Raw genomic sequence first — 22,170 nt, 5'->3', positions numbered from 1 at the left:
AAATCCTATAGCACTTGTGAACCAGATCCCCAAGGATGTGTCTTTTAAAGAATGGTTGTCTCTACTGAGCAGCGGGCTTGTTGCGTCCTTGACCTATTCATCTCCAGGTTCTACCTGAATGAGGTAGGTCTGTGGGAAGAGTCAACATGCAAAGCCAGCCCAAGTTCAGTGGCAGAGAAACAGAATGAGAGCAAGAGAGAGAGGAATGGTAAAAGATACACATAAAACAGCTACAGAAAAAAAAAACATACAAAACAGAAAAATTTCTTCTCATTTGGGCTATCATCCAACAGGGGCATTCAACAGGCCAAGAAGTAACCTTTGCATTTTGGTTATGTTACATTTTCTTTGAATCAATAGCTGATTAAATTTTCATTTCCTTATAATCCATCTGGACCCCAGAGTCTTTCCCAGGCAAGGAGAATCACAAAGTCATGGAACTCTTGAGTTTCATAGAGAAACAATTTTCCAGGATTTTAGATCAGGCTATTCCAAAGGCTCTTTTTTATTTCCTTTCCCCTTTTCCTTTCTATAACTTATCTGCAAGTCCTTTCAGGTGGAGAGGCAACATAGGCCATATTCTCTGTGAGTACCCCTCCACACATCTGGCCACTGGGCAACTGAACCAAGGTCTCCACACCAGACTCAACCAAAACAACCTACTTCACCCAGATCCCTAAAGAGAAGTAAACAGAATGCACTATGGTAAGACACCTATTCTTAATTAAATATCACGAATTATTTGCTTATTGAGTGCCAGCCATGCATCAGGAACTATGCTGGACACTAGAGATAAAAAGATGAATAAGATGAAAACAGGATAAAATTGGTATTTTCAAGGAGCTCACAAATCTAGTAGCGGTGAAAGGTAAGCAAAGTGATACATGTTATCATGGTATGATGCTCTAAGGTCCAAAATGTTACAAAACCAGATAGCTGGGGATGATGGGCAGGAGGTAGGTGATAGAAGAAGGTGGGTAGGGGGTTTATAGAGAGGATGAACTGAGTAGGCTTTTGCCAGATGGCAAGAGCTACAAAGAGTTTCAGGTAGAGGACACAGTATGCACAACTGCACGGTCTTGAAGAAAGATGTTGCCCTGAAAACTAAAAATTCTTCAATGTGGCTTGAGCTTCAGTTGCGTATCTAACAAAGGAAGAAGATTAAGACATGAGGAATGTGGGGAGTCAGATCATGAGAGACCTGCTATGCAATGTAAGGAGTTCAGATGTACAGTTGTCACTACAGGATTTGAACTGGAGAGACCATAATCATATTTATTTTAGCAAAATCGCTCAGTCTGGAGAAAGGAATGCTGTTTAGTATCTATGTATGTTGTCTCCAGTGGACAAGTCCTTTTTGATAGCCTGTATGGGTTCTAGCCCTTTGTAATGCATGCCCACTCTACCTTTGCTGAGACTTGAACTTTCAATTTTTCTTTCCATCCTATCTTCCACCTAAATTATACAAACCACATCCCTCTATTTGCACTATCCCCTGGGTTCTCACCTAACTCCCCCTCCCTTCTATTTCCCACCCATAGTATCTTCCAAGTAATACACATCAATCTAGGGGCACCTGGGTGGCTATGTTGGTTAAGCATCTGCCTTCAGCTCGGGTCATGATCCCAGGGTCCTGGGATCAAGGCTTATGTCAGGATCTTTGCTCCAAGAGGAGTCTGCTTCTCTCTCTCCCTCTGCCCTTGCCCCCCCTCCCCCGACTCATGCTCTCTCTCTCACCCACTCTGTCAAATAAATAAATAAATAAATAAATAAATAAATAAATAAATAAAATCTTTTAAAAAATACACATGCATCTATTCCTTTGACTCAATCAGTGAGCCCCTCCTCTGACTGAACCAACACTCTATTCCTAATAAAGACCTTCGGGGTTAGGAAATGGTGACTAAGTGGAGCATACCAGGTCAGTGGCTGGATCAGAGGTCAATGTGCAGTGGGAAAGGCCATGTAGATTCAGACATGTATGGAGGTCTAACTAGGGATGGGGTGTAAAGCATCATGAGTACTAGGAGGTCTTAAATGTTATACATATTTGGGAGGCAAGTTACTATGGGAAATGACTAGAGAAATCAAGTTTTGGAACTTAACCTGATCACAAGGCTCACATTGGTATAAAAGCTATGAGGAGCTTGGACATGAAAAACTTGAATAAAAAGGAAAATTGGTTTCAATTTGAGGGTTAAGACTGAAGATCAGGAGAATGGACGAGATGGTAAAGAAATAAGAAAAAAGCAGATTGGATACACACAATACTGGGGTGTGAACTGGGAGCGTGGCAGTGAGAAGCAAGAGAGGTGGGAAGCAATACTTAAAGAGGGAGGATTATTACTTAGTAGAAGGAGCATAGGCTCTGGGAACTAATAGTTTTAGGTTATAATTCCATCTCCACTACTTTTTACTTGTATGAATTTAGCCAAATTATTGACCCTATTATCTGTAATGTGGGACCAATATTATCTACCTTATTAGATTGTTGTGAGAATTAAGTGAGCTGAAATACGGAAAGAACCTAGTACAAATTCTGCCATATGATAGATACCCAGTAAATGATGAATATTTTTATTATTGGACAGATTATATTGGGGAAGGAAGAGATGAGGAGTGAAGATGATGAAGGCCAAGTAGGAAAACTTGGAGAAAGTGAAGGACAGTAGTCCTATGTGGCCCACATTCACGTACTCAGAATGGTGGAGTGTGTGCAGAGATCTAGGTCATGCTGGAGGAAATACAGTAATATCAACTTCCTCAAAGTTTCAAGAATGAAATACTAATCTTAAAAATCAAGGGAGTTCAGGCTAAAATTAGAGAATGTGCAAATGAGACTCATCTTTTTTTCCACATGTGGTCAGTGTGACAAGAGGTATTTTGTCAGATGCTGTAGGACTCAGTGTGCTGGAAATGGGGAGGTAATTAGTAAAAAGTTATGGGAAAAAGTGTGAAGAGGACTAGTCATATATAACCTCATGCTCCAGCCTTATCTTGATCCATTTCCCTCCTCCACGCCACCAATTCTTTCTAATCAAAATGCATATCATTACATCATTAACTTTTTATTTTTACTTTGTGCCTTTGCATTTGCTGTTTTGTCTCCTTGATATTTCACCTCCTCTCCAAAACTCTACAAGCTTCATTTCAGTTCAAATGGCACCTCCTTTGTGAAGGGGCTTTCTGGGCTCCTCTGTCAAAGAGTTATTCTTTACCCTGGGTTCCCAATACTTAGTACTTTATTGATAATTAGAATGCTCAATATTCTATTTCAATGCTTATTACATTATATTCTAATTGTCTTCCCTTTTCTTTCTCCTTTACTAAGTAGCTCCAATATCTATTTGTCTTAGTGTTCTCAGTACATGGAACTGTCGTGGTAGGGTTGAAGAAGTGGGGGCTAAGGTTAGGTGAGAAGTCAGGGAGTGGGAAACTAAAGCTAAGATTTTTTAAATGGCAATATTACCAGAGAGGTAGTAGCAGTAGAAAGTAGGCAATCAAAGGAGAGGAAAGAGAGGAATTGATGCACAATTTTTTCAGGCAGGTGCAAAAATATGACCAGTAAAGAAGAATTATTTTTAGAAAGAGATAATTCATCAACCATTTCAAAATTGTAGGAAATGATTTAAATAAGAAGAACCTGCCAGAAGAATTCTCTTTTTTTAATATTTTATTTATTTATTAGAGAGAGAGAGAGATTGAGCATGAGCAGGGGTGGCAAGAGGGAGCACCAGGCATGGGGCTTGGTCTCAGGACTCTGAGCTCATGACCTGAGCCAAAGGCAGCCACTTAACTGACTGAGCCACCCATGTGACCAATGCCAGAAGAATTCTTAAAACATGAACAAGATCAGGTCATTCAACTGCTCTAACCCTTTCCAAGTATTCCCAATCTACTCAGAGTAAAGGCCAACATTACTACAACTGCTTAAAAGGCCTGTGGTGATCTGCTCATCATCACCTCTCCTACCCCTTCTTCTCTGATTTCATTTCTCCCTTCCACTCACTCTACACCAACCAACTGGACTTGCTGTTCTCACATTTTATTTCACTTTAGGGTCTTTGAACTACCTGGTCCCTTTGTCTGGAAAGCTCTCCCATCAGACAACCAAATGACCATCAACTTCTTCATGATTCTTCTCAATGAGGCTTATAATGATCATCCTATTTGAAATATGAACCTGCTCAACTCTCTGCAGTCCTGATTTTCTTTACCTTCCTTGCTCTATTTTCTCCACAGAACTTATCAATTCTTACATTTATATCCCTACTGTATTTATTCAAAGTCTTGAGAAGAACTGTATTTACTACCTGTATCCTTCCACTAGGATGTAACTTCTTAATATTAGAGCTCTTGTCTGTTTTGTTCAGTGAGCTAGTTCAAGTATCTAGAATAGTGCCTGTCACATAGTAGATGTTCAATGAATATTTGTGAAAAGAATGATTTTAATATACAGAAAGAGATGGGGTCTCTGATAGATGATTTTCCTGAAAAATGAGATGTGTAGAGCAGACAGAGGAACTGGTCTTGGATAAGAAGTAAAGAAGGAATGGGCAAAGATGTGAGAAAGTGAGCACAATGAATTGATAGCAGGAAATGGAATAAATATGCCTCCTATAGCCTCATTTGTAAAATAAAAGGTAAAATAGTCTGCTGAGAGAGAAGAGAGTAAGGGTGGCAGATTGGCGATCACAGCAAAGAGTCTTTGGGAAGTGTGGAGAGTGAATTGATTTAAAACATAGTGTAGGATAGCCAGCCATTATTTGTGAATCAGTTGAGTTCCATGACCATAAATTATGGCAGTGTCACCTGTCTTCTTTTGTGGCAGTATCATCTGTCTTCTTTTGTGATTTTTCTCTAGCAGGGCTCAGCTGCCCAGATGCAGATTAAAAAGCTCCATTGCTTTCTTCCTTTTTTAAAAAATTTAAATTCAATTAACCAACTTACAGTACATCATTAGTTTCAGATGAAGTGTTCAACAATTTATCAGTTGCATATAACACCCAGTGCCCATCACATCACATGCCCTCCTTAATGCCCATCACCCAATTACCCCATCCCTATCTCCCCTCCAGGAACCCTCAGTTTGTTTCCTATAGTTAAGTGTCTCTCACGGTTTTTCTCCCTCTCTGATGACTTCCCATTCAGTTTTCCCTCTCTTCCCCAATGGTCCTCTGCTCTGTTTCTTATATTGCATATATGAGTGAAACCATATAATAATTGTCTTTCTCTGATTGACTTCCACTCAGCATAGTACCCTCCAATTCTATCCATTGTTTTCTTTGAAGGCCACTTTTTTTTTTTGTAATGAATGTGAGGAAAACAGAGGGGGAGATGAACCATGAGAGACTATGGACTCCAGGAAGAAAACTGAGGGTTTTAGATGGGAGGGGGTGAGGGGATGGGCTAGCCTGGTGAAGGATATTAAGCAGGGCACATATTGCGTGGAGCACTGGGTGTTTTATGCAAACAATGAATCATGCAACACTACATCAAAAGCTAATGATGTACTGTATGGTGACTAACATATAATAATAATAATAATAATAATAATAATAATAATAAAACACTTCTAAAGGCAATGTTAGGACCCTCCTCATATGGACTACTTGAATACGTATCTATCTTATGGCTGTAACACATTGGACTATAACAGCTTGTTTACTTGTGTAATCTACTTCTAAAGACTTTGAATAAGGATATCTGACTTTTTCATCTTTATATTTTCAAAATGCATTGTGGGACCAGGCCCCAATAAATATTAAATAGATCTTTCTCTTAACCACTAACAATGCTATAAATTGTCTGCATTCATTTTCACTCTCAAGGGAATTAAAATTTAGATAATCTGAGGTTTGCTTCAGATTGCAAAATTGGTAAGAGATAGATAATGGACAAGAATTCAGCTCTTAAAATTATTTGTTCCAGTGGTCTGAAGTTTTCTTCATGCTTTAGTATATGCTGAGTATTGGAGCTCCTTTTGTCATTGTCAAGTCTCTTATGCTACTCTTTTGTTTTCTATGATTCCTAAAATAACAGACAAGAATGAGTGTGCATTCACATGTAAAAATTCCTTCACAGTCTTGTTCTGTAATTGGTTCAGTTTAGGCTAGGTACTTCCATACTGCCTCACAATGGGCAAAAATGACCTCCCTGAGAGAGTCGTTAAAAATTAATTAAAGGATAATTATTTTTAGTGGAGAAAGAAGTCAAATTTGAGTTCTATTTTACCGTGGTAATTTTTCCAACACGTATAACCAACTACTTTATTGGAGATCTGGGGGCTTTGGCCCACACGGTATATAATAAATCAGAAATCAGTACTAAACATTTAGAAAATTCTGTATCTTGTGCTTTTCAGGTCCCTAAATTATGCCTTTCCCTTTCCAGGTCATCTCTACTGGTGTGCTTGAAAAATATGTTTCTCTTTTCAGATTAATTTTATTTATAATGTCAAGCAAACTTTTTTTATTGGCTTTTCCCCCTTTCCTAAAAATTTAAATTCAATTAGCCAACATACAGTACATCATTAGTTTTTGATGTAGTGTTCAATGATTCATTAAATGAGTTGCATATAACACCCAGTGCTCAAACTTTTATCTCTACTTTTCTCTTTCTTCTATCCCCACTTGTGAAGAAAGTGTTTTTAAATTTCAATTCTCTCTTCAGATCCTACTGTACCCTAGGAAGCCCAGGACTCTTCTGAGTTGTTGAAGTTCCTGACTCTCCACTCTCAAGGCAGCTCCTTAAATGCAACTTGTGCTCAGCAGTATCCATATTGAGGAGAAGTTTCAGAGTCAAGGAGTAGATAGAATTAATCAGGTAACAATTCTGGTAGTATAAAAATTTTGAACCAGTCTTTGGAGAGGGTATAGATGAACTGTACAAATTAATTTGAGATCAAATGTGAACTATTTTATATGTATATATACAACTAATATATATATATATATATATATATATATATAGTCTCTCTCTCTCTCTCTATATATATATATATATATATAATTACTATTAGGAGCCATCTAAAAAATCCAAATGTATTTAATTACTCAATAGAGCAGACATTTCTTCAATTTTTTAAGCCATGGCCCTAAAAATAGGCAAGTAAGTGTTAACCAGTTTTGCCAGCATTTTCAAGAGAAATACTATATAGCCGAGGAGTTGGCCAAAGTCAGCAATTCTCCTGTCAGAAGGGTGTTTTCCAGTTGATATTCTGCTTTTATGTTCTCCGGAATTTGAACTACCTTGCTTCCTGGCCTTGCCCTAGATCAGCTTTGGCACTTACTCCAATCATGATGGTTTCCTGCCTTATAGCTGCCTGTGAAATCTGGAAATATGCTGATAAGTAAAGTATTTACTCCTAGGACTACCTGAAGCCCTCCTTCTAACCCAGATTTGAAGGCCTAAATCCTGAATCTGACCTCATGATTCTGCTTTGAGACTCTTAACTTTGTGTCTTTGGTGGATTTGTTTTCAGGTTCTGTTCTAATGTCTGATTTTCTGGAGAGGATCTTGTCCTCTCATGACTCTCAAATCACACCCCAGGACCAGATTGTGGCACTAGGGTTAAGTTTAATGATAAAGTACCAATAGCCCAAGGGCACCTTGCTGCTAATGTGGATCTCACTTGTGCTATTTTCATTAAATCCTTTGTCTTTTGGTGTCCTAACCATGTCAAAAGAAAATATCACCCATATTAGTGAATTCATCCTGGTGGGCTTCCCTACTTCCCCTTGGCTACAGGTTCTGCTTTTCCTCCTTTTCCTCATCACCTACCTGTTTGTTCTGTTGGAGAATTTGGTCATCATTCTCACTGTATGGATCACTGGGTCTCTGCACAAGCCCATGTACTATTTTCTGGGCACCATGTCGTTTCTGGAGACTTGGTATGTATCTGTCACAGTACCCAAGATGTTGGCTGGATTCCTACTTCGTCCCAATACCATCTCCTTTCTGGGATGCATGATCCAACTCTATTTCTTCATCTCACTTGCCTGTACTGAATGTGTGCTCTTGGCTGCCATGGCCTATGACCGTTACGTGGCTATATGTTGTCCTCTTCGTTCTCCAGCCATGATGACCACAGGATTTTGTGTGCAGCTGACAATCAGTTCCTGGGTGAGTGGCTTCACCACCTCCATGGCAAAGGTATACTTCATCTCCCAAGTTGCTTTCTGTGGCAATAATATCTTGAACCATTTTTTCTGTGATGTTTCCCCAATCCTCAAACTGGCCTGCATGGACTTTTCTATGGCTGAGATGGTAGACTTTGTGCTAGCCATTCTCATCCTTGTGTTTCCTCTCTCAGCCACTGTCCTTTCCTATGGCTTCATTGTCTCTAGCATTCTGCACATTCCCTCAGCCACTGGGCAGCGGAAGGCCTTCTCCACCTGTGCCTCTCACCTAACAGTGGTGGTCATCTTCTATACAGCTGTGATCTTCATGTATGTCCGACCTCGGGCCATTGCTTCATTGAATTCTAACAAATTGATCTCAGCCATATATGCAGTCTTTACTCCCCTGCTCAACCCTATTATCTACTGCCTGAGGAACAAGGAGGTCAAAGATGCCATCAGAAAAACCATGTCAAGTGGCCAAGCCCTTTTCTTGAAAGATTCTCTTTGCTAAAGAGACTCAGACATTCCTTCTCTTTTCATTTGAGTTAATCTCAAAATGCACCTACATTAGGTGAAAGTCTGCAATTATAAACATACTGACTTAGTACACAATTAAAGGATAAGAGGCCAGATATCAAAGAAAATCTTTTCTTTTAGGCTTTAATTAAATGCTTCCTTTTATAATGTGGTGAGTGAAATAACCAGAATTTTATGAGATGTGCATTGGTACCAGAGTTATAAAATCATTTTATTTTTATAAAGATGCTAAGAAATAATCAGTTATTAACCAACTAGTTTTTAGAGTTCTTGGTGGGATTTCTCCATTTTGATTTTGTTTTGTTTTGTTTTATTTATTTATTTGTTTATTTATTTATTTATTTATTTTTAATGGCAGATTAGAATGAACTTTATTCAATTTTTTTAAAAGTAAATTTAGGGGGGTAATCAGAAGGGGGAATGAAACATGAGAGACTATGAACTCTGAGAAACAAACAGGGCTTCAGAGGGGAGGGGGGTGGGGCAATGGGACAGGCTGGTGATGGGTAGTAAGGAGGGCACGTATTGCATGGTGCACTGGGTGTTATACGCAACTAATGAATCATTGAACTTTACATCAAAAACCTGGGATGTACTGTATGGTGACTAACATAATATAATAAAAAAATATTTTAAAAAAGTAAATTTTCTCTTTGTTCTTTTGAAAACCTCTAAGAAGAAATAAATCATGAAATGTCAATACTTTCAAGGACTAAGAACTGCTCAAGGAAAACACACAACAAAAATATTATGTTAAAAAAGCAAAACACAAATAATGTTGAACAAAAAGAGTAAAAGAAAATTGTATTAATTATTTCAACTAACCAAATACTCTCTTCAGAACTAATAAAGGGATGGGCACACTGAAAAATCAGTAAAACTGTTAGGTTAAGTCAGGGAAAGTACATTCATTTTTTAAAGTAAGTATCCTCTAATGGGACTTTGAAGATAATGTTAAAAATCAAAACACGGATTTTGTTTTGTTTTAAAAGCCCTCTCTGTCTTAGGAGGAGTTCACAAAAAGAGATTCTGCAATCATCAGTTTCATGGCTAGGACCTGTTTACTGCGTCCTAGAGGGTTAGGGACCTGGTTCCTTTTATGATCAATTGATGATATTTCATTGTAATTACTTTTTCAAATTTAAGGAAATATGAGAGACAACTCCTTTTAGGATGGAACAGAAACACCATAAGGTACACAGCATGCAAAACTTATCATGGCAGAGAGAAAACAAGATTAATATACATATGTGTGTATATGTATGTGTTTGGGTGTGTATATAGTTATATATTATGATATGTATTTGTACATAAAATTTATAATTTTATAATGTAGAAGTTCCAACAAATTATATGTGTAATATATAATTTCAGGCTTTAATTTTCTTCCTTTGTTGGAATTTCTACATATATAATCTTTTAGATGTAACAGAGTCAGCAGCTAGACCTTCAGAAAACCTAGTAGCAATTCATTAAAGCCCATTCCTTTTCAGGTAAAGGAAGCATTGACATTGACAAGAGGTCACAAAGTGCTTTTGCTTAGATGGTACTTGGCCTGGATATGCAGGATTTTCCCTCTTCTCATTTGTTTTACTTTTGATTTTGGAAAGGTGGATGCAATATCCTAGTAACTGCTTTCACTCAGCCATTATAAAATGAGAGAAGAGAGATGGATTCTGTCTGGCTCAGCAACAATATTGGATGAGTGAGTTAATGAAATATAGTCTGCCAAGAATTTAAGGATTGCAGGCATACTACTTAACCCCAACACTTTGGAAACCACATTTCATAAGTTTTAATTGGGTTATTGGCTTAAATACCATATTTGATTTTATTTACATTGTAACTACATTGTCTTCCCATTTGGTATTAAGTTTTTGTATAAGGTCACATGAAATTGTTTTAATTTATTTTATATAGATTATTACATTTTATAAACTGTGGTAGTTTCCAATTTATCTAAACCTGTTATAGTCTCCTGGCTTTCATTACTTTTAGCCTAACAACTGTATATCCATAATGATATGTACCATTTTTCTTTAGCCAAAAAGAAACGTAATGGGCCCATCGCTTTCACACAGACACTAAAAATAATATAAGATGCTCTATTTTGAATCAGAGAATTTCTTACCCAAAGCTAGAATTTTCTAGTCTTTTTATCAAAAGAGAGCAGCGTTATATATTTACATATAAATATATATATATTTCTGCTCAAAAATCTCTGTTAATTCCTAATAGATAATTAATGCTATTTTGAAATCTCACTATTTTATTTTTTATTCTTAAAATTCATTTCAATTTTGGTTAAGCATCCCTGTGGTCATTTATTGTTATAACCTCAAGTATCATCTATATTTATAACCTGATATTGCCTTTCTGGCCTAGACTGTCTGACTTTTAAAGTTTTCTATATAGCCATTAGATCATTTGTTATACAAATCCTCTGTGTACTTACTTATCTTCTTTTTTTTTTTTTTTAAGATTTTATTTATTTATTTGACAGAGATAGAGACAGCCAGCGAGAGAGGGAACACAAGCAGGGGGAGTGAGAGAGGAAGAAGCAGGCTCATAGCAGAGGAGCCTGATGTGGGGCTCGATCCCATAACGCCAGGATCACGCCCTGAGCCGAAGGCAGACACTTAACGACTGAGCCACCCAGGCGCCCCATTACTTATCTTCTAATTTATTTGATGAACTTGCTTTCCAAGAAAGTTAACTTATTTTTTCCATAACAGTACATTGTTCTTTCTCCATTTATGATGTTTGCTTTTTATATTTTACTTTAATATTTAAAATATTTTACTTTTAAATGTTTAAAACATTCAGAAAGTAGAAAAATAGTAAAATTAACAACTTCATCCACAACTCAGATTTTAAAAATTGAAGATCAAAAGCTGTATGTAATTAGATTTTATAATTATGCTACATTGTTACTGTTGCACTCCAGTTATAACTATATAACTTTATTCAAAACTGGAAGAGTGGCATTCAAAAAGGAAAGACAGAGTGACCTGTAGCTGAATAGAAATCTGCAGAGAAGGAGGTAGATAGGAAAAGGCTATGGTTTTGGATATCAGACAGTGAACCAGCAAGAAAGTAATAGATAAATTGTCAAAACTGAGAGTAGCAGGAAGTTTTCTAGATGACTAAATTGGTAACATTTTCCCTTTATCGCAGAAAAATTTGTATTGGATGTACAAGTAAGACTTAAACCAAACAAACAGAACCAGTGGGAGATATAAATTAAGAGATTTATTATGTGGAGCTGGCTTATGCAATTGTGGGGGCTGGCAAGGCAAATCTGAAAAGTATAGGGCAGGCTGTCAGGAAGGGCAGCCTGGAAGTCTTGGGCATGAGCTGAAGTTGCTTCCCCACAGGTGAAATCTATTTTTCCTCAGGGAAATCTCAGTTCTGCTCTTATAGCCTTTCAACTGATTGAATCAGGCTCCTCTAGATTATCTAGAATAATTTTCCATACTTAAAGTCAACTGATTATAGACTTTAATCACATCTACAAAATACCTTCACAGCAACACCTAGATTAATGTTTGATGGAAAAACTGGGGACTAAAGCCTAGCCAAGTTGACACATAAAACTGACCACCACAGTCCATCTCTTGTCAACCTGGCACTCGTACACACTCTTTAAACCACACAATCTCCAAATCAAGACAATAACAAAGTCACACTTCCACCTACCACAACACAACTATCCTGTGTAAAACTGAAAATAGGCTAACCTTTGCTCCAGAAGATGCGAAGTCCTTGGAGAATGTTTGCTCTTCTCCTTTGATATCCTATAACTTAAATACTGTGATATAAAGTTAATTTATTAATATATCTTATGTTAGGTGGTACAGGGATAAAGGAGATAAGAAAATGAAAACATATTTGTGATATATAGATATACGTTTATTTATATACCAAATATCGTGTGTGTATTCATAATAGAAGAAATACTAATAACTATTAAACTATTACAAATCTCATCTCATTTTCGCAACCGCTCACAGGGTCTTAACTAGTATTTCTGATTGCCTTCTTCAACTACCCATGCCATATTCTTTTTGCTCTCAAAAAGCACCTCAGCGGTTCATAGTTCTTTGACAGGTAGGGTAACCCAAGCCTTCATTTCTGAAAGGTCTGAGCCATTAGAAGTACTGCCTAAACTAGATTGTCATAATTTTCCATTAACTATAATCACAGTCATGGTAGTTTTAAGAGATACCCAAGAGATCTCTTGTATTCCAGACATACTCTCCCTTACCTCCATTATATAGTAGCAACCAATTTCCCCTTGGATCAGGATCAATCACCTATTGATTTAAGACACAAGAGACCAAAGTGGCCAGGTGGCAGTCTCAAATCGTAGTTCAATGAAATTATTGTATCTCCTAGTGGAAACATCCCTTCTTTTGGAACTAAGGCCTCTAGACTAGAAAAGTCACAGGGACAGGAAGCAAAAGTTTTTCTAAGACTCAGTAGAGGTAATAAGGAATGGAGCTGCTCCCATTTTAACCCCTTTGTTCCTGGACATATGAATATTGGTAGTGGGAGAAACATCACTATATATTGGATGCTGATTCAGAGCATAGACAGCATCCTGGAGGACATTACCCCAGCCCTACAAAGTATTGACAGCTAGCTGGTGCTGTAACTGCATCTTTAAAAGGTTTTCCCACCATACGATCTAACCAGCTACTTCAGTGATGGTGGAGAACATGCTAAGATAGTGAATTCCATGAGGATGGGCCCTTTGCTATAGTTCATTTACTGTAAGGTATACTTCATTTATTGATCAAAAGCAATGCTATGTGAAATAATGGGTTCACTCATTTATGGAACATAAGAACTAGGAAGATCGGTAAGAGAAGGAAGGGAAGAATGAAGGGGGGGTAAACAGAAGAGGGAATAAAGCATGAGAGACTGTGGACTCTGGGAAACAAACTGAGGGCTTCAGAGGGGAGGGAGGTGGGGGATTGGGATAGGCCGGTGATGGGTATTTATTAAGGAGGGCACATATTGCATGGTGCACTGGGTGTTATATGCAAATAATGAATCATCGAACATTGCATCAAAAACTGGGGATGTACTGTATGGTGACTAATATAACAAAATAAAAATTATTAAAAAAAAAAAAGAAAAGTCACAGGAAAAAAAAAAAGCAATGCTATGTGAAATAGCATGACAGTGTATAAGGTCATTCTGTAAGTCCACAGATAGTAGTTTTGACAGAAGCACTGCATTTAGGAAAGGCAAATCTTTATCCAGGGTTAGTGTCTCTTCCAGCGAGAACATAGTGCTGCCCCTTCCATGTTACAAGTGTTCCAATGTAAGATCCATGACAGAGGGACAGTTGTCTATTTTTTTCATTGCTATATAATTTAGCATCTTGCATCTAGCACATAGGAGTTCAATAAATATTGAATGAGAAAATTCAAAAAGAAAACAGATCTGTGGAGGGAAAACAAAGCAGGAAACTCTGTATGCATTCGTTCTGGTTAATTTACTCTGAGATACTCATTTGTGTTCAAAGGATTACCTCTTGGGGAAAGATTAAGACAGTCCTGCTTCCACAGCTTTTCTGAGACCACGTGGGGTCTTCACTATACCCACATGGGGGACATATATATATATACACAGTACTATCCCAAGGCATGGTCACTAAGTGCACAGTCAGAGACATGAAAATGGCCCTCCATGTTTCCTTTACAGGTGGAGGGTTCTCTCTGGACCAGCAGAGCTCATTAACTAGGAGAAGAAAGCAGAGGTGGAAGGTCAGGAATCACACCTAGGGGATTTATTAAAATCCCGTCTCCTAGGCTAGCATCTCCAGTGAGGGAACACATCAGCTGGGGAGAGATTTCCTTTTAAATAAGTGGAAGGTCAAAGTCATTGTCACACAGGAAGGCAGAAGAGCCATCCTTAAAGACAAGGCACTGGAGGCAGCTGGGTGGCTCAGTCAGTTAAGCACCTGCCTTTGGCTCAGGTCATGATCTCAGGGTCCTGGGATCGAGCCCCACATTGTGTTCCCTGCCTGCTTCTCCCTCTGCCTGCTGCTCCCCCTGGTTGTGCACTCTCTCTCTCTCTAGTGTGCTTTGGCGTGCGCTCTCTCTCTCTCTAATAAACAAATAAAATCTTCAAAAAAAAAAAAAAGACAGAGCCCTGGCTCACTGTGGCCACCAGGGAAAGTGTGGCCAGGCATTTTAAGTTCTACTTTTGGGTCTTCTTAACATAGCCTCTTTCTTGGATTTTTCCTTTATTCAGCTTTTCCTTCAGAGCTCAGTAGGAGTGAAAGTGTTTTTAAAATTCTAAGTAATATCTCAGCCTGACAATTCCTTGGTGGCTAGAAAAATTCCTTCAAAGGGTGACTGGGTCAGAGAAGCAGTCTATCCTAACTCCTCACATAAGAGGAGACAGGCAGCTTCTTGTTCCTATGTGAATCTTCTCTCAGTAGTGTTGGCCACTCAGAGACAAGGTTGCTCATTCCCAAGAGGGGGTCTGCAAAGCCAGAAGAATGGGAGGGCCCTGAATCACTGATCTCACATACCTCCTCACAGCTGGTACCCTCCCCAATACTGGCAAAAGCCACTTTATTCACCAATTTCTGTTTGCACTCCTTGGCTCCCTCAAACAAGCTACTACATCTTATGGTAAAATCTACCAGCAGTGTCTCTAATTCATCTGAGGTAAGGATTTTATCTCCGTTTGAGTGGATATTATGAAGTAAGTGTCTGTGAGTGATTAGGAATTGGGCAGGATCCTAGTTAGGAAATGTGGCTGGTTAGGAACCATTACCTGTCCCTTTGACCATCTCAGTAATGTTAGTCTTGGTAATGAACACCGCAGTAATGTTGGTCTCATTCATCCATTCAACAAATAATCATTAAGGGTATTCTATAATTCAGACTCTGTGCTGTATGTTGAACAAACCCTGTGAATAAGACACAAACCCTGTATCTAAGGATCAGTATAAGAATATGTAAATACCATAGTCAGGGTAGCTGCTCACTCTGTGAGAAACAGGCAGGTTTCTAGGAGGTAGTGGCAGCTGATGTTCTGGAGTACCAGGAAGCTATAACCAAGAATAAAAGATCAAGGGTATGAAGGATGGGATGAGAGGAAAGAAATGAAGCATTCTAGGCAGAGGGACATGCAGGTGGAAAGGCCTAGCAGCAAGAGAAAACAGTTTCTTGGGCAATTCCAAATTGATCACTGTGGAGCGAAGTGGGGTTTGGATAGGGATGGAGGAGGGAGGGGAGGATAGGTCTCACTATAAGAAGTGAGGCAGGAGAGATCAGCCTAGCCAGATTATGAACTTTTTAAAAAAGATTTTATTTATTTATTTGAGATAGAGCAAGAGTTTGAGAGAAAGAGAACAAGTAGGTGGAACAGCAGGCAGAGGGAGAAGCAGGCTCTCACTGGGCAGGGAGCCCGACACAGGGCTCGATCTCAGGACTCTAAGATCATGACCTTAGCTGAAGCAGGCACTTAACTGACTGAGTCACCCAGGTGCCCCAGATTATGAACTATGTTGCATAATATGCCAAGAGATTGGAGTAGATCTTGAGGGAAGTTATTAAAGTATGTTAAGTAACAGAGTAACATCAGAGTTGTAATATTAAGATTTCTATAACAGTGTAGAAATGGATTGCAGGAGATAAAACTAAATCCAGGGAGAAGCCTAGTGAGTTACATAACCTTGAGGTCATTATTTCCTCTCAGTTCTCTTTGCCAAAGATATATTTAATTTTAAAATCCATCCTCAGTGTTACCCTAGGGACTTAGATCATAGCCTTCTTTTCATTCCCTAGTTGTCATTATTTTGGATGATTTTAGTGTCCATGGGAATGACTCATTTTAGTTCCATATTGTTAAAACTCAAATAACTTACATGTTTAGATAATTTAAGCCACCCATTCCAGTGGGTGAAATATTTCTTCACTTTTTCTTTCCTGCCCTGTAGATTTAGATGTCCTACAAAGTCTCTATCCTTCATTTACGCCTCTTCCACATTGTATTATGAATATCTGTTTATTAAGGATATGTCTTTCCTTTTAGACTGTGAAATTCTTAAGGGCACCGACCAAAAATTTTTGCTCATCAAAGTACTAGGTTACTACTAGGCACCAAACATATATTTCACTAGACAAATGCTTAAATGCTCTTTGAACATTGACTGAGTGGCAAGTTTTAATGTTGTATTCGTATTGTCAGGCTTGGATTGTTGTTTCCTGAGAACCCAAAGTCTCCCTGGTGTTTGCTGACTCCTGAAAGATTTTGCAAAAGCTGTCAAAATAGCTCGCACAGGGGAATGTCAAAATTAAATAATGTGTTATATATATGCCTTAAATTGGTGGTTTGAAGGCATTTGGAATATTAAGGAGAAATTTTGAAGGTCCAATATTATGCAGACCTAATATTAATTAGAAAGCCTATTATATGGAAAGAATTGGAATGAACCAGGTAGACACCAGACATGCAAGGAAATTTTTGAATCTATCATTATGCTTAAAGAAGGAATTTGACAGTAGGAGGGCTAGCTTAACATATATTAACATATTATAAATATTACATATTTTGCTTCCTATAGATAGGTTTGGAATATTCTGTTCATGATCTAGAAAATTTTGTTTGCTTAGGATCAATTTGAGTCATTTGTGAGCCAGAATAAAATTATTTTTAAAAAATGCGTATGGGTATGGTTTCTCTCTTCTATGGAACATAAGAACTAGGAAGATCGGTAGGAGAAGAAAGGGATAAAGAAAGGGGGGGTAATCAGAAGGGGGAATGAAGCATGAGAGACTATGGACTCTGAGAAACAAACTGAGGGCTTCAGAGGGGAGGGGGGTGGGGGAATGGGATAGGCTGGTGATGGGTAGTAAGGAGGGCACATATTGCATGGTGCACTGGGTGTTATATGCAACTAATGAATCATCGAACTTTACATCAAAAACCAGGGATGTGCTGTATGGTGACTAACATAATATAATAAAAAATATTATTAGAAAAAAATGGGTTTCCCTACTGATATACAAAATATATATAGCTTAGAGGTCTTGTCTTGAGGCAAAGTAATATGATGTGTTTTAAAATTCTTTATAATATGAGCTGAATAACATGGCAGTTAAGAAGTTTCTCTGGCACCAGATTGGGTTCACATTCTGACTCTGTCATTCAGTAACTATATAATCCTAGAGAGCCAGATAATATCTCTGTGCCTATTTCCTTATCAGTAAAGTAGATTTAATAATTCATCCACTTCATAGGATTGAAGGAAGAAAGCTCTCAGAATAAATCTGGCACATAATGAGAGTTTAATATATTTTGTCTACTATTCTGACAATAATTCTTTGGACCCTGGCCATAACCTATGATATATAAGGTACAGGACTCCAGGAATAGCCTCAGACACCTCTGCAATTGCCCCTTTTCTTTTGGGATTCACCACGCTGATTCAGAGGTGACAACAATGGGACAGAATTGGCAGAGATATTTTAATATTAGAGTTTAAAATAACTTTTTTGGAAAATTTGTCTTTGAAGTAGTCTTGTGTAAGGACATTACCTGCCTACTGCACGTGAGTCAATAAAGTGTACTAAGTCTCTTCAGGACAAGTGGGGCTGACACCAGTAGCAATAAGAGCAGTCTCTCCAGGCTATAAAAAAATAAATAAAAAATAATTAAGGACTAGGAATATTGAATAAGGATCTGAAACATGTTGAACTGGATAACATAAGTTAGCTGACAGAGGTAAATATGTAGACAATACAGAACATTGTAATATTGTCATTGTGATACATAAGTCACTTAATTCTAGAATAGATGCTAAGACTATGCATTTTGCAAGAGGAAACAGTCCCTGAATTCCGAGCTTTCCCACTAAGTCAATACCTCTTTTCCTTCCATCCATCTCATTTATCTATACACACTGAGCAAATAGACTTCATTCTCTTGGGAGTTTCTGGTTCCTTACCCACTCTTAATTCTTCTAGTTATCACCTCCCAAACTGGCTTTTCTTGACTTATTTCCATTGCAAATATCTAGTCAATCACCAATTTTTGTTGTTTCTGCTTCCAACATGTATCTTGAATCTATCATACCTGTGCTATTTCCCTGATTCATCTTACCTGTATGATCACAATCGCTTCTGCACATATCTTTTTTTATTGTTTTTCCAAGTTTTTATTTAAATTCTAGTTAGTTAACATTTAGTGTAATATTGGTTTCAGGAGTAGAATTTAGTGATTCATCACTTACATATAACTTACTCCTGCCCATCTTCTACCTATTACTCCTTTGTACAACTGTAAGAGTTATCCTTTAAAAATATAAATTGCCTAGTGTCACATCTATGTGAGTGTGTGTGTGTGTGTGTGTGTGTGTGTGTGTGTAGAGCTTTGCACTGCAGTCCATATCCCCTAAAAGGCCAAGGATGACTTGGAACATGTGTATCTCTCCATATTTATCTCAGTTAGTACCCACATCATCAGTCTTTATTTAGCTCCTCAGAAAGTATAAGCTCCTTTCTTTTTCAGAGATTCTGCATACAGTGTATCCTCTGCTCGGGTACCTCTTCACTCCTCTTCATTCGAATAATTCATGCTCATCGTTAAAAACTGAGCCTGAAATTCAGTCTGAGAGAGGTATTTCCTTAATTACCAATCTACATGAGAACCATTATTATTTACCTTTATGAGTTTTCACATTTGTAATTACACCCATCTCTAAATGCTGTTCACAAGAATGTAATTAAAGATAAGTGTACTCTTCAAGGTAAGTGTATACTTATCTTGATGAGCACTGAGTAATACATAGGATTGTTGAATCACTATATTGCACACATGACACTAACACTGTATGTTAACTATACTGGAATTAAAATTTTAAGAAACAAAGTAAAACTCAGAGATGGTAAAAAAAAAATGTGGTCAGGTATTCTATATTTTATGTACTCCCTGCTATACTTGGGAGCTATCACAATGCCTGGCACATAAGAGCAATGGGAGGGGATGGTTCTTTCTCTATGTCAAGTGAATGGTAATGTAAGATACCTAGTCTTTACTCTCTCGTTTCTTCTCAAGGGAAGGAGAAACATAATCAAATTGGAGAATGAACTGGGGTAAATTTCTCTTTTTTTGGAAGATACTATGGCTAGTACTTGATCTATCTGTTCCCCTTTCCCACTATTCCTTCCTTGTGGGAATACCAATTTATTCCTATATTGTCTGTGATTGCAAAGGTAATTATGCATTTGGGGCTTAGTATTACTAAGCCCATTGTCCACTGACATATAAGAGTCATTCTTGAATTTCTGCTTTATGAAAAATAGAGGTAATACTTTGGCCTGCACAAATATCTTCTTTCTCAATTGGTTCAAAACCTGGATGGGATAGAGGGAGATACATATTAGGCCCTCTCAAAGACCCTGAATCTCCTGAAAAGAAGGCTGGACAGTATGTGTCCAGATTTTCCCTTTAATATTTCACATTAAGTTGCTCCACATTTCTCAGAAAACGTAAATGGGATGAAAGGCAGAGATAAGCCCAGAATTATTGTACAGTGGGACTCCCCTAACATTGAAGAAAACATCAGAAGTGAGAAGAAATGTGCTCTTATAAGAGTATGTGATCAGTACATATTTGGTGAGTTAATTCATGAATGAAAAAGTATAATATGATATGATAAATTGAACAACCAATCCTGCTGATCAAGGGCTATAACATTGTAAAGCCAGAAAGTCCCCAGGTACCACATCAGAACTATTTTGCCAAGATCTTATGTAATTTCAGATAGGTAAAGAAACCACAGAATGGAGCTGTGGAATTCCACCTTGGGAAATGGCTTCATCTTGGTAGGGATTCTGAATGACAATGGGGCTCCTAAACTACTCTGTGCCCCAAATGCTGTCCCGTGCGTGTTTGCCCTGACCAGCAATGGCCTGCTGCTCTTGGTCATTACAATGGATGCTTGGCTCCATGTGCCGATGTACTTCCTGCTCAGCCAGCTATCTCTCATGGACTTGATCTTTGCATTTGTAGTTACTCCCAAAATACTTGCGGATTATCTCTGTGGGAAGAACACCATCTCCTTTGAAGGCTGCACCTTTCAGATAGTAGTTCTCACTTTGGGAGCTGCAAAGGACCTCCTACTGGGGTTAATGGCCTATTACGGGTACGTGGCTATTTGTCATCCTCTGAACTACATGGTCCTCATGAGGCCAAGGATCTGCTGGCTCCTGATAACATCTTGGATTCTGGCATTCCTAAATGGTGTGATATACACTTCATATACTATGCACGTTCCTTTCTGCATGTCCCAGGAAATCAGGCACCTGTTCTGTGAAATCCTGTCCTTGCTGAAGTTGGCCTGTGTAGATACCTCCATATATGTGCTCATGGTATATGTGATAGGTGTGACCTTTCTCGTCCTTACCCTTGCTGTTATCCTTGACTCTTATACATTTGTCCTAATTGCTGTCCTTCACATGTCCTCAGGTGAGGGACTGCAGAAAGCCCTCAACACATGCTCTTCTCACCTGACTGTGGTAGGAATGTACTATGGAGCTGCCATGTTTATGTACATCTGGCCCAATTCCTACCATAGTCCCTACCATAGGCCATAGAGGACAACATCCTCTCTGTATTTTATATTATCATTACTCCAACACTGAACCCTCTTATCTATAGCCTGAGAAATAAGGAGGTAATGGAAGCCTTCAGGAGAGTACTGGGGAGATTCACGTCCATCCAGAGACAGTAGATGCCAATGTCATGTGGAAGCCCTATAGCTTCTAGATGGGACTCCATATCTGCTCTTGGTTTTGAGTTCACATCTTCCACATTTTGAAAATTCTGAAAATCTGCCACATTGGAGATAAGTCCTCATGTTTCGTGAGCTATGTATCAATAGCTAAGGATGCATTCATTTCTCTGATCAACACCCCAGAATCTGGGTGAAATTCCCTTTCTGTTCTAACAGAGATTATTTTATTTTTCACTTCATGTTTTTCTTTCCTCTACAACAATCCTACACCCAACAACACAGGAAGTTGGCCAGAATTTTTTCTTGATAGTTCTATTTAAAGCAGGAAATAAAAACTAAAGAGGAAAATGAAGAAACTGAAGATACAAATGTTAGATTTTACTACTTGCTAGTGACAAAATTTCTCAATTCTTACCTCTTTATTAGTATGAGTCTGTAGTCACAATAATATTAAATGTTTTACTGCGGAGGGATCTTCCCACGTCCACATCAGAGTTCCAGACTCTGAAAAAAGTTCCTATCAGATACCTATGTTTTGGATTCTAGCATCAGCTCCTTAAGCTGTCCATATTACATTAGGACAGCCACATGCATTACATGTCATATTATTTATAAATAAGCTTCATTACAAAATATTAATGCCTTAAAGCTAGTGTGTGAAAGCAGCCAGCGCACATGGTAGTGAGAACCATACTGCAAATGTTCTCTGCTGGGAACCTGCTCCATAAAAGCCTCAGCCCCAAT

At 38.2% G+C, this 22,170-nt stretch overlaps 2 protein-coding genes across 2 annotated transcripts; both read left to right on the top strand.

Moving 5' to 3' along the window:
• Window positions 1-7,677: 7,677 nt before the first annotated feature.
• LOC103681431 (olfactory receptor 6) lies at window positions 7,678-8,634 on the top strand. The gene has a single exon (XM_008710994.2). It carries the CDS (start codon window positions 7,678-7,680, stop codon window positions 8,632-8,634), a length of 957 nt encoding a protein of 318 aa, XP_008709216.2.
• Window positions 8,635-20,427: 11,793 nt separating this feature from the next.
• LOC103681432 (olfactory receptor 2AG1-like) lies at window positions 20,428-21,423 on the top strand. The gene is given in 2 exon segments (XM_008710995.2): window positions 20,428-21,277; window positions 21,280-21,423. Coding segments are annotated over 2 exon segments (948 nt in total). The 5' UTR covers window positions 20,428-20,473.
• The last annotated feature ends 747 nt before the right edge of the window (window positions 21,424-22,170 follow it).

Source organism: Ursus maritimus, unplaced genomic scaffold (assembly GCF_017311325.1).
Source record: "Ursus maritimus isolate PB19 unplaced genomic scaffold, ASM1731132v1 scaffold_16, whole genome shotgun sequence".
Taxonomy (NCBI): domain Eukaryota; kingdom Metazoa; phylum Chordata; class Mammalia; order Carnivora; family Ursidae; genus Ursus; species Ursus maritimus.
The sequence above is the reverse complement of the archived record's forward strand: the minus strand, read 5'-3'. Positions and strand labels throughout refer to the sequence as shown.

Excerpts from the sequence above, each read along its gene's own strand:
- LOC103681431 (XM_008710994.2), top strand. The coding sequence starts at position 7,678 with ATGTCAAAAGAAAATATCACCCATATTAGTGAATTCATCCTGGTGGGC.